The sequence below is a fragment of the Struthio camelus genome, chromosome 30 (genome assembly GCF_040807025.1).
Source record: "Struthio camelus isolate bStrCam1 chromosome 30, bStrCam1.hap1, whole genome shotgun sequence".
NCBI lineage: Eukaryota > Metazoa > Chordata > Aves > Struthioniformes > Struthionidae > Struthio > Struthio camelus.
In genome coordinates, this window is record NC_090971.1 from 2,565,254 (window position 1) to 2,576,967 (window position 11,714).

Sequence of the window (11,714 nt, forward strand, 5' to 3'; positions counted from 1 at the left end):
TCGGGCTGCTTTGCTCTATGCTGCCCTGGCCGGAGGGTGGGAAGGGGCTGTTGTGGTGGAAAAGGCTTTACCTTTCCTAAGAACACAGGAGCTCGGGGTGGAGTAGGAGGCGAAGGTGCTGCCGGAACCAAAGGGGATGGTGCTGGAGTCGCTCAGCATCAGCTCTGCAAAGCCCTGTGCCTTGAGAGGAGCGTTTTCCAGCCGAAACCCAGCACAGGTCTCTTTCCCCAAGCCCCAAGTCTGAGTGGTCCTTTTAATGCAACAAATTGAAACTGAGTGCAGCAAAGGTCAGGGCAGGTGCTAACAGGAAGAGAAGGTGATATTTGCTTTATGAACTCACTGGTAAGTTATTTTCCCACTTGCGTTCACCCACGCACTCCCACGCGCCAAGACACAGGTGCCTGAACGGTCTGGGCTGGTCCCTGGCGTGTGACGCAGAGGATGAGGGACGCCAGCTCTGCTGTCGGGGCCTGCCGGGACGTCAAGGTTGTTCAACACGAGAGCGGGGAGAAAAGAAAGTGAAATCGGTGCGCTTCCTCATTCACCAGCTCCCCGAGCCAGACTCCAGGCTGCAGCCTGCAGCGGGGAGCGGAGGGACTTCCTCGCACCCCCTCACTCGCCCTGGTCCTACGTGCCCGTCGCCAGGCCAAACGGGCCTTTGCAGGAAGCTGCCCCACAGCCAGACAGGTATGCCAGACATTTCCCTCAGGTAGTTTGTCCCCTGCCGGGAGGTGCTTGCTGGAGTGGAGGACAAAGGTGCAGAAATGGTCCCTTTGCACTCACCTGGCAGAGATGCGGAGTTCATCATTGGCGCTTCTCCTTCAGCTGCTCCTTTTCCTTGAGAGCTGCTGCAGTGACAGAGATGGAAACTAGATATTTGGAAGAGGAAATACCTGGGGATGCTCAAAGTTTCCAGAGAGTGAACTTGCTGGGGGGTGGTGTTGTACGTGTGTGGGCATGCATGTTTGCATGCATGTGTGTGCAGAGGGAGGGTCCTCCCCTCCTGCCCCCTGGTTGCACTGGGGGCTGCAGAGCCTCACTGCGCAACTAGAGACAGCTCCTGGCCAAGAAAAAAGGTACAAAGGGGACATGTGGGTTTGGGAACTGCAGTGGGGGAAGTATAACCCCCTGCCATAGCCAGGCAGGGGATCTGCCACTGCCTCACCGCGTCGCTCTCCAGTCCAAGCCGAGCAGGATGAAGCTGCTGGCCTGCGGCGCCTTCCTGGCCGCGCTCACTGCGGCGCTGGGGCACCCCGACCCCACACTGGACTGGCACTGGCAGCTCTGGAAGAAAACCCACGGCAAAGAGTATCGCCACCAGGTAGGGTTGCCTCAGGGGGTGGCTCGGGGCCCTAACGCGGCAGGTGCTGCTCCCTCCTTGCTTGAGCCGCTGCAGCGTCGCACAGCAGGAGAGCGATCGCCCTTTGCAGCGGGGAGAGGAGCCCCCAGTTTGGAAGCGCTGCTGGTTCCTGGGGGGATTTGATGGGGAGAGGTCCCGGCAGCCTTGCTTGAGGGTAAAATGAAGGGTGAAATGGCTGCTGAAGGCCATTTTGCCCACCGCAGCGCTGCAGGGCTGGGTTTGATTTCAGAAAGAGGAAGGGAAGCGGCGCGTGACATGGGAGAAGAACCTGCGCCTGGTGACGCTGCATAATCTGGAGCACTCCCTGGGGCTGCACTCCTACGAGCTGGCCATGAACCACCTGGCAGACATGGTAAGTGAAGCCCCCTAGCCATGGGGCTCAGGCACACCAAGATGTCGGGGTTTTAGTTGAGCGGGGACAGGGATGAAATGCACCAGGTCAGGGATGCTGCGCCCGTGCGTGATAGCCCCCGTAGGCTGCAAGGACAAACCTGGCTGTGAGAGTCTGGCAAGGATAGCACGGACGTCCAGGCACGGAGAGATCCACTCTCCCATCACACAGTTTTTCCCTATGTCCGACGGCAGCCTGGGCAGCAAAGGAAACCTCGGCACATGGCGAATGCATGCATGCTTCTTCCCACCAGACCAGCGAGGAAGTGGCAGCTTTGCTAACGGGGCTGAAAGCTCCCCATCAGCAAAACCGGACCTCTATGTACCGGCCAATGCCTGGCAGCAAAGTCCCGGACACCATGGACTGGCGGGAAAAGGGTTGCGTCACATCGGTGAAGAACCAGGTGTGAAGTCTCCCTGCACCTCCCCAGGTCTCGGCGCCGCAGGGCAGCGTCTGAGTGCGTCTCGGGGGCTTTTGCAGGGCGCCTGCGGGGCGTGCTGGGCCTTCAGTGCCGTGGGAGCCCTGGAAGCCCAGGTGAAGCTGAAGACGGGCAAGCTGGTGTCCCTGAGTGCCCAAAACCTCGTTGACTGCTCCCGGCGTTATGGGAATGAAGGCTGTGGTGGCGGATGGAGAACCAAGGCTTTCCAGTACATCATAGACAACCAAGGAATAGACTCGGACGATTCCTACCCTTACAGGGCACAGGTGGGCATCAGACCTGGGCAACGCTCAGGGCTGGAGCAGGTCGGCTCGGCCTGGGGTGCTGAACCATTGAAATGGAAGAATTACAGTCCTGTGACTTCCAAAGAAAAATCCACCTTGGCAAAACTGCAGGCGCATCTGCATTTAAAGCTGCCAGCATCAGTTCTGCCCCACGCAGGTAACGTGGAGCAGAAGCTGACGCATTTTCCCGTTGCCCGTTTGTCAGGACGGCGTGTGCCACTACAACCCGGCGGTGCGAGCAGCCTCCTGCTCCAGCTACGTTGAGCTCCCGCATGGTGACGAAGGCGTGCTGAAGGATGCCATCGCCAACGTGGGACCTGTCTCTGTCAGTATCGATGGCAGTCAGCCTACGTTCTTCCTATACAAAGCGGGTGCGTCTCCTGGAGGAGCATGAAGAATTGCGATAAAGGGCTGCGCTCTGCTTCCTGTAGCCCAACTTGTTCAAATGTAAACCTTTGCAAGTTTGACATGTTTTTAGCTGGCCTTGCCCTCTTTCTCAGCAACAGGCAGCCATGGCATTGGTTAATGCCTACCAGGGAGTGAACTTAATTCTGGTTTGGGACAGGTTGTCTTAAAGGTGTTTCCAAATGCCTTCCAGGTATCTACGATGATCCCCGTTGCTCTCAGATCGGGAACCATGCGGTGCTTGTTGTCGGCTATGGCACGTTGGATGGCAAGGACTACTGGCTCGTGAAAAACAGGTACAGGGAATGCAGTCACTGAGCTGCTTTTCCTCAGCTCAGCCTCGTCCTGAAGGGGCGCTCCAAAGATTTCACAAACGTGCCAGCGATGCACGTCATAGGGCTTGATTCTTAGGGCAACTCTCCTTATACCGTCCCAGTAGCAGAAAATGACTTTTAAATGCAGGGTCAGCTTTCTTTATATGTGTTTACGGCCCAGCCACATACCAAGAACAGTGTAAAGGGCCCTTGATTAAGCCCTATAAACCTGAATTGATGCAAGTCACCCGGATTGCTTCTGCGTGGCTTGTCGGAGTTGGCTCCAAACCGGGCTTTCTGCGCTGCAGGAAATTCCAGCGTTTCAAATGCTCCTGGACGCTGAGCCAGAGCCAGGAGCTGACGTTTCTCAGCTTACCATGGAGGAGAGACACCAAGCGAGTTTGATTGAGAGAGGCGCCAGCGTTCCCTCTGCAGAATCCCCTCGTTTAAGCAGGCCAGAGGCACAGCGTCAAGGAGCGTGGCAGCCCGGCCACTGCTCGCCTTACAGCGTGTGTGAGCATAAGCGTTTTTGCACCACTTAAAATTCAAAACAAGAGGCAAAGCGTTGAAAGGAAACAGCCCTGCTCAAACTGGCACATCTCTGGAAAATGCTGTGATATCAGCAAAGCTACATTTAGCAACCAAAAGCCAAAAAAACGGACAGCTCTATAAACGAAGCTCCCTTATCTTCACGTTAGAGTTGGCTTTAAAAAGCACGTTTTCTCCTCTCTCTCTCATCTCCAGCCTTCATAGGATTTTTTCAAAGTGAACCATGTTTTTAATATACAAAAATAATTTGCACACCTTTGCCTGGTATTTCCCTGGTGGCTTTGACTCGCTCCACTGCATAGAAAATGTTTTCTTTCCCTCTGCTCCCAGGAAGAGTTAATAACAGCAAAACCCGGCAGGGGCAGGGAGGCACTCAGGAGGTTTGGCTTCCCTTTTGGGTGAAAGATGTGATTTTGGCTATCCTGGTGAGGGATGGTTTGGAAGGAGGGGGGGGTCGTCTTCTTCTTGTCTAATTCTGTTTTTTTTTCTTCCAAAAGCTGGGGTGTGCATTTTGGCGAGCAGGGTTATATCCGAATGTCGAGGAACCGCGGAAACCAGTGTGGAATCGCCAGCTACGCTTCCTATCCTCAGATCTAGGGGGACTTCCTGCTTCAGGATAAGCTCTTGGGATTCCCCCGCTCACCTCACTGACCTCAGGCACGTGTGGATCTACTCCAGCCTTCCGGCCTTATTTAAGAATCCAGTTGCATTTCTATAGACAAGCAGCAGAAATTAGGAATGATCGCAGTTGGTCTTGTCAAATATGACCACTTAAGTCACCCTCCCCAAGAAGATCCACTAGTAAGGGATAATCTGTTGGAAATTATTTCAGTTATTTAGGTGACGGGCTCTCTGAGGTCATCGCTAACTCTTGCAATCTCCAGCAGCCACAGCTGCCTTTTAGAAAATGACTCAACTCCATCTTAAAAGCTCCTGTGATACCGCTTTGCCTCCTCCTCCTCCTCTCGAAGATGGTTTCTTGCAGCCATTTTATGTTCAAGGTGCTTTGCAACCCTGAGAAATGAGCCTTGCTGCCTGGCTCGCCTTCGTGGCATCCCAGAGGAAGCCCTGGCGCGGCGGCGGGCACGTGATTTTCCAGCTGCTGCTGGAAACTTTGCTGACAGCATGTTCAGACTGACTGCAACGTCTGCAATATAACGTGCATTAAATACGTCTCCCGCTGTCCGTGCAGCTCTGAGGCTGGCCACTGATACAGCAGGCTCAGCTCCATGCAGTCATTATATTTAAACTGCGTCTTCCCCTCTGTGCTTCCCCATGGAAAACTGAATAAATCTGATTTTCTGAGAGCTGGCTTTGTTCTGGTTGATATGGGACAGCAGTGAGATGGGAGTTCGGGTCTGGTCCAAGGGTGCTGCCTGGTTCAAATGAGCTGCAAGGGTCCATGCTCAGCCTTGTCCCATCTCTCAGGTCTGCACTGAGCCCCAGAAATGCAAAAACACATCAGTCACCCGCCAACACACCTGCGAGCCCTGCCCCTGCCCGCTGGCCCTACAAGCCAGTAAAGCACTTTGAGAGCTTTGCCAACACCTCTGCATTAACTTTGGGGGTGCCAGGATCAGCAAACTGCTTCACTTTCTCAGCTGCAGTCCTACTGGATTGGTATCGAGGGTCCTGAACTGGCTGCTTCAAATAAACTCACGAGTGGTGCAACAGATCCAGTCCCAGCTAAGTGAAAATGAAATCAGAGCATTTCCTCATTTCCTGACTCATGTGATTTGTCGGGCAAGTTGCAGCTGCAGCGTGCCTGGTGCCAGAGCTCTTGGGGACCCCAGCAGCAGGCAGGCACTGGGGGACATACTGGATTCATCCCTGGCACACTCCCACCACCAGGGAGCTGAAGAGCTGCACCTAGAGCCCCAGGCTGGCAGGAGGCTGTTAGGTACGTTGGACGCTTTTGTATTTTAAACCTACTGTGGGACAACTGAGCTTTGAGGAAGTAAAAATCACAGAAAGGATGTTTGCATGGTAGAGTATGACTCCATTTTATCTCTAATCTCCTGCAAGCCCTCTGTGGTCAGTTGATTTGTACATAGGAGCCCTCTCCCCAGGAGCTAGTGAGGAATGGCTGGATGAAAATAGGAATTTTTGCTTTTTAAGGTGCTGGAAAATGTAGGCATGTGAAAACAGCCACCTGGCCAGGGAATGTGTAAGCCTCCCCCAAGGAGGGTTTCCTAGGCAGGGTGGAACTGGGAGACGACACGCGTGTCTGGATGTGTCCCTACGTGTTTGTATCCAAACAGGCAGGGCTTGGGCCCAGCAGGCTTTTCCCTGAGGGAGGTTTCCAGGCTCTGGATAGGATTTATCTGCCCTTCTCCTACCTCGCGGGTGCTGAACATATGTGGCAGGAGAGCAGGGTGGGCAGTGTGGTCTTGGGGTGCTGGCCCAGGTGGGCAGGACAGGCGCTGTTGGCATCACCTGGTGTAGAAACCCCACAAAGGGCATGTGAGGGAGCCTGGTGATGACATCCCTGACCTTACCAAACCGGATTTGTCACCAAGGGGTCAAGCACGGCCCGGCTCTGGTGCTGAGTCCTTCGCTCCCAGCCTGCGTGCAGTGTCACTCCAACTCTCTGGTCCGAGCTGAGCAGGATGAAGCTGCTGGCCTGCGGCGCCTTCCTGGCCGCGCTCACTGCGGCGCTGGGGCACCCCGACCCCACGCTGGACTGGCACTGGCAGCTCTGGAAGAAAACCCACGGCAAAGAGTATCGCCACCAGGTAGGGTTGCCTCAGGGGGTGGCTCGGGGCCCTAACGCGGCAGGTGCTGCTCCCTCCTTGCTTGAGCCGCTGCAGCGTCGCACAGCAGGAGCGATCGCCCTTTGCAGCGGGGAGAGGAGCCCTGGTCAACAGCACTTCAAAGCGCTGCTGGTTCCTGGGGGGATTTGGTGGGGAGAGGTCTCGACAGCTTTGCACAGCACGACAGGGTGTACCAGGGCGTTGCAACGGCTGCCGAAGGCCAGTAGATCCCTGCCTGGTTTTGCCCACCGCAGCGCTGCAGGGCTGGGTTTGATTTCAGAAAGAGGAAGGGAAGCGGCGCGTGACATGGGAGAAGAACCTGCGCCTGGTGACGCTGCATAATCTGGAGCACTCCCTGGGGCTGCACTCCTACGAGCTGGCCATGAACCACCTGGCAGACATGGTAGGTGCGGCTCCCACCCAGCCGCCAGGCTGAGGAGGGGGTGGTCTCTATCTGTAATTACCTGAGAGGACAATTAATAAGGAGCATAAGCGGGTCAGGAGCAGAGCGGAAAAACTCCTGCAACCCTTCTTTGTCCATCCTCTTCTACTGGACTCCAGCAGGCATGGTACCAACTGCCAAGACACTCCTTTGTTCAGCCTGCTGGCATGAGGCGATCTGGCATGAGGAAAACACCCCTTAATGCAGCATTTCAGGTGTACGAACTTGGTCCTGGTCATACTATAGGTTTGGGAATCGCATTCCTTCCATATCCCAAAATCGTAGTATTGTTTGCGGAAACATGCCAGCCACCAGGGCCTTTGGGTGCTGGAGTTAAGCTTCATATTTTATTTTTGCCTCTTCCGACAAAGGGGTAGAAATTAAATGTAAAAAATGAAACGCCAAGGATCTCCTCAGATTTGCTAACTCCAGCAGCTCAGACTGTTTGTTTTCTTCCCACCAGACCAGCGAGGAAGTGGCAGCTTTGCTAACGGGGCTGAAAGCTCCCCATCAGCAAAACCGGACCTCTACGTACCGGCCAATGCCTGGCAGCAAAGTCCCGGACACCATGGACTGGCGGGAAAAGGGCTGCGTCACATCGGTGAAGAACCAGGTGCGAAGTCTCCCTGCACCTTCCCAGGTCTCGGCGCCGCAGGGCAGCGTCTGAGTGCGTCTCGGGGGCTTTTGCAGGGCGCCTGCGGGGCGTGCTGGGCCTTCAGTGCCGTGGGAGCCCTGGAAGCCCAGGTGAAGCTGAAGACGGGCAAGCTGGTGTCCCTGAGTGCCCAAAACCTCGTTGACTGCTCCATGATGTATGGGAACAAAGGCTGCAGTGGAGGTTTCATGACCTGTGCTTTCCAGTACATCATAGACAACCAAGGAATAGACTCGGACGATTCCTACCCTTACAGGGCACAGGTGGGCACCAATCTGGGATAGCATGTGAAATCTGCAGGGAAACACAAGGGCTTTAAAGTGACCAGGGAAGCAGGGCGGTCGCTCGTTCCGCCCTCCTGCATACAGACCCTTCCTGCCCCCGCAGGCTTCCCTCTGTCGTGTTTTTTACCCATCTCACATGGCTTCTTTTCAGCACTTGCAAGTGATTCTTTCAGCTCCAAGGAAGAGGTCTTTAGATCTTTTTTTCTAAGGGGTAAATAACTGGACTGGGAGCCAGAATTTCTACACATTTACTTCTGTCCTAGATAAAGTATGAGGCATCATACTGCAAGGAAGGTAAAGATGAGTCAGGATACCCGGGTCCAGTTCTCAGCTCTGTGGATTATTCCATCCTCTGTAGTTTAAAAATGGGACATTGGTATTTTTACCATTTCAGCGGGCAGAGGATTCCAGTGAACTATGTTCATGCAATATTTTGAAAATCCACAGGTAATAGATGCTTTATTAGGGCTGCAAGGTGCTGTGCCTGCGTCTGGTGGCAGCTTCATGTTGTTGAGCAATAAGAAAATAGTGGTCTTGACGCTGAGAGGCTTGGTGTCCAGAGGCAAAAGAGATGCCCTGAAATGATCCAGTGCCTCAGAAACACGGCCTGTGGAATAAGGTCAAAGGAACAACAGCTTAGTCTAAGGAAGAAAAGTGAAATGTAAGTGTTCAAACATGCATAATGCAGCTACAGTGAGGAAAGGAGCTGATCTCTGTGTCCAAAGTGAGAAGGAGAAGCCATGGGCTTAATTTACAATAGAGGAAACTTAGGTTAAACACAAGGAGCATCTTCTGATGGGAAGCATGAGGAAGCAGTAACTTTCTCTAGGGAACCGGTAGAAGTACTGTCACTGAAGGTTTCTAGAAACAAGGTGGAGACTTCTGTTGAAATGACTGAGTTTATTCTTGCTATGGGGAAGGGAGACGGGCAAGGTGATCTCTTCAGGTCCTTCCAGCCCTCTTTTCTGCAATTCTGCATATTGAAAAATTATGTGAAAAAAAAAAAAAAAGAACATGAAAGAAAAGTGAAGAACATGGTAGCACAGAGGAAAAGAGGGCTGATAGAAAGCACTTATGTGAATGCCTGGTGGATCCCATGGGTTCCTCTTTTCACCTCACTCTACCAGAATGGGACATGCCAATATAACGTTTCCACACGAGCTGCCACTTGCTCCAAGTATGTTGAGCTCCCATATGCCGACGAAGCAGCCCTAAAGGATGCTGTAGCCAATATTGGACCAGTATCTGTCGCCATAGATGCAACCCAGCCCACGTTCTTCTTGTACAGGTCAGGTATGTCCTTTTACTCCAGAGGCTGTGCATATCCATGGCCGTAAAGCTTATGAAATTTAAATTTGGTGTGAATTTGGCAAGTCTTGGCTTAGTTCCTAAATGAAGCCATTAGTATGACAATACGTTAGCAGCATTGGCTGTTATCAGCAAAGACTATGTTGGGGGTTGAACTGAGTCCTACCAGGTTGATGATGCAAAGACGTGGCCTGGTGGTCTGATGGCATGCTTTCCCCAAATCCATTTTTTTGCAGGTGTGTATGATGACCCACGGTGCACCCAGGAGGTGAATCACGGAGTAGTTGTGATCGGTTACGGCACTCTCGATGGGAAGGATTACTGGCTCGTGAAAAATAGGTAAAAGCACCACAGCAAGTCACAGAACTCTTTTCATCTATACAGTGATATGCTTCTCGTGGGTGACATCCCACTGCTCAAATGGACATCCTCAGACTAAGAATTTTTTATAACAGCTGATACTTATATAGATTGATTAGAGGGAGCTCGGTTGAATGGTTGTGTAATGCAAGTTCTTATATAGCTGGAAGTTCCTATCAGTCCTTAAAATATTCTCTAGGAATTCATGCTTTGCCATGTCAAGGCGCTTTTATGTCATCCTAGCAGTGTTAAGGCACTTTAAATGCATTTAAAATACACTTAACGCTCACCTTAAGTTCCCTTTATGTTGAAAGGGTGTTGTAGTAATTCAATATGGAATTTCAAATTACATGAAACTGTTAATCAAAACATTTCATCATAGAAGCAAGGAAGTCTGACTGTTTCATTGCTTTCCTGTAGAAAGCTCTCTGATAAAGACCTCAAAAACATTGTGATGTTGATAAGGCTGCATCACACTTACAGAAATTTAATTTTTCTAATGTCTAATTGTTTGTTTCCTCTTTGCAAAGCTGGGGTGTGCACTTTGGCGACGAGGGCTATATCCGCATGTCAAGAAACCATGCAAACCACTGTGGGATCGCCAGCTACGGCTCTTATCCACTAGTATAGGAGTTCTTGCTTCAAAGCAGACTCTTGAGATTTCAGTTGAACTACTGATGTTTTGCTTGCATGAATCTACCGACTTCAAGAATCATCTTCTGTCTCAATGGGCAAAGTCCTCCTGTTAGATCAGTCTGTATTACAGGCCGCGAGGGAAGCTTTGTGTGGATCTGATAGGAAGATCCGGGACTATGATTAACAGGCATCTACTGCCTGCTCTTTCCCAAGTAAAACTTGGGATTTTCCAAAGCTTTTCCCAAGTAAAACTGCAATGCCTGCAGATTATAATGGACGTCACCTTTTCCCCTCTCCAGTTCAGCGCTGAGTATTGCCACCGTGACACAGATTTCACTCTTTGTCACTGAATGTCACTGAAACTGCATACTTTCTTTGCAAAATTAAAGATCAGCATCATTGTCTAAAAATCCTGTATGTGGTCTCTGGAGACGCAAATATGTGCCAAAGCCAGCCGGCCTGGCTCCACCCGGGTACTTTGTCACCTGGCATGGCTCCGCCATGCAAATAGCTCTTGCAAAATGCCACAGCTCCTTGCTACCACCTTATATTAACCATGCCTGGTGGCACACACAAATTGCCTGCTCGCTGCCCACAGTAGCTATGCCACGGTCAGCTTGTCCTTGGCATGGCGAATCCACAACGCTTTTCATTAAGAAAGTAGGACAGAAACATTTCCTCGGGAAACTAAAGATGTTTCCAAGGGCTTCTTCAGGAGGGGAATCTCTGCACAAATGATGTTTCCCTCCAAAGGACGTTTGTAACTTCGGAAGGGAGGATATGGGTCATCCCGTTGCTGCGAGGAGAAAAAGTAGCTGCTTTCAGTGGTTTCACGTCAACGTGAGTTTTTGTGATAATGACGTGTGAAATAAAAGTGCTTCAGCCTCCGTTGCACCAAGGCAACCTGCGAGCGAACACAGAGCGTTCCCCGTGGGGAGGTATAACCAACTCTGAAGGAAAATGGTCTTCATATTGACACTTTGGGCTGAGACTGCAACGTCATGAAACCTTTTCTTTAAGGATATGCATAAATGATGTTGGTACAATTCACCACAGGCCTACGTTTCAGCTTTAAAAAACGCTTACACCACTTTTGTTGTAGTGAACAGCGTCTGTTGTGCAAACATATATATTTAGTTGAGCCAGAGAGAAAAAAGAAAGGAAATGCATTACTTTAATTTGTGTGTGTAGGTTAAAAAAAAAAAAAACCATCATCACATGATGAATTCACCTCCCAAATGCATTTGGGAACAATCCCAAGTGCGAAGTAATAAATATACAGCTTTGTGGGTTTATCCAATTTTCTATTTTCCAGAGGGCTATGGAAGTTTTTTGGTTCATGGAAGACACTTTTTTGTGGGGGAAAGCAGCAGTGCTAGGCTCTTCTTTCCCCTTTGCCAAAGCTTTGCTTAGTCTTTAAAACCTTATCAGCTGAAGACTTCTCCTTTGTGAGTATGCCAGATCTCTGCCGAGCACCTGCAGCTCCTGTTGTGCCCTTGAAAGGGGACCAAAAACATCATTATCTTCAGCAAAAACA

The 11,714-nt window shown here is 51.4% G+C and overlaps 2 protein-coding genes across 6 annotated transcripts; both read left to right on the top strand.

Annotated features, from left to right (window-relative positions):
* The first annotated feature begins 536 nt into the window (after positions 1–536).
* Positions 537–5,049, top strand: LOC104139547 (cathepsin S-like). 3 transcript variants are annotated; one of them, XM_068922512.1, is made up of 8 exons: positions 537–687; positions 1,142–1,321; positions 1,590–1,712; positions 2,005–2,154; positions 2,232–2,456; positions 2,680–2,845; positions 3,073–3,175; positions 4,240–5,049. In XM_068922512.1, exons 2-8 carry the CDS (start codon positions 1,196–1,198, stop codon positions 4,337–4,339), a joined length of 993 nt encoding a protein of 330 aa, XP_068778613.1. In that variant the 5' UTR covers positions 537–687; positions 1,142–1,195; the 3' UTR covers positions 4,340–5,049. The 3 variants fall into 3 exon arrangements, with proteins under 3 accessions (XP_068778613.1, XP_068778610.1, XP_068778612.1); XM_068922509.1 differs by having other exon boundaries at positions 553–687; positions 1,181–1,321; XM_068922511.1 differs by having other exon boundaries at positions 555–687; positions 1,138–1,321.
* Positions 5,050–5,498: 449 nt separating this feature from the next.
* On the top strand, positions 5,499–10,587 carry LOC104149055 (cathepsin S-like). Of its 3 annotated transcripts, none has more exons than XM_068922507.1 (8): positions 5,499–5,642; positions 6,262–6,477; positions 6,776–6,898; positions 7,401–7,550; positions 7,628–7,852; positions 9,001–9,166; positions 9,418–9,520; positions 10,072–10,587. In XM_068922507.1, exons 2-8 carry the CDS (start codon positions 6,352–6,354, stop codon positions 10,169–10,171), a joined length of 993 nt encoding a protein of 330 aa, XP_068778608.1. In that variant the 5' UTR covers positions 5,499–5,642; positions 6,262–6,351; the 3' UTR covers positions 10,172–10,587. The 3 variants fall into 3 exon arrangements, 2 of the variants coding, with proteins under 2 accessions (XP_068778608.1, XP_068778609.1); XR_011136651.1 differs by having other exon boundaries at positions 5,503–5,642; positions 9,001–9,161; positions 10,072–10,117; XM_068922508.1 differs by having other exon boundaries at positions 5,503–5,642; positions 6,307–6,477; positions 10,072–10,230.
* Positions 10,588–11,714: the final 1,127 nt, after the last annotated feature.

Coding starts and splice junctions, on each gene's coding strand:
- LOC104139547 (XM_068922512.1), top strand. CDS start 1,196: ATGAAGCTGCTGGCCTGCGGCGCCTTCCTGGCCGCGCTCACTGCGGCG. Junction 2,457..2,679: donor CCTACCCTTACAGGGCACAG/GTGGGCATCAGA, acceptor CCCGTTTGTCAG/GACGGCGTGTGCCACTACAA. Junction 3,176..4,239: donor TACTGGCTCGTGAAAAACAG/GTACAGGGAATG, acceptor TTCTTCCAAAAG/CTGGGGTGTGCATTTTGGCG.
- LOC104149055 (XM_068922507.1), top strand. CDS start 6,352: ATGAAGCTGCTGGCCTGCGGCGCCTTCCTGGCCGCGCTCACTGCGGCG. Junction 6,899..7,400: donor TGAACCACCTGGCAGACATG/GTAGGTGCGGCT, acceptor TCTTCCCACCAG/ACCAGCGAGGAAGTGGCAGC. Junction 9,521..10,071: donor TACTGGCTCGTGAAAAATAG/GTAAAAGCACCA, acceptor CTCTTTGCAAAG/CTGGGGTGTGCACTTTGGCG.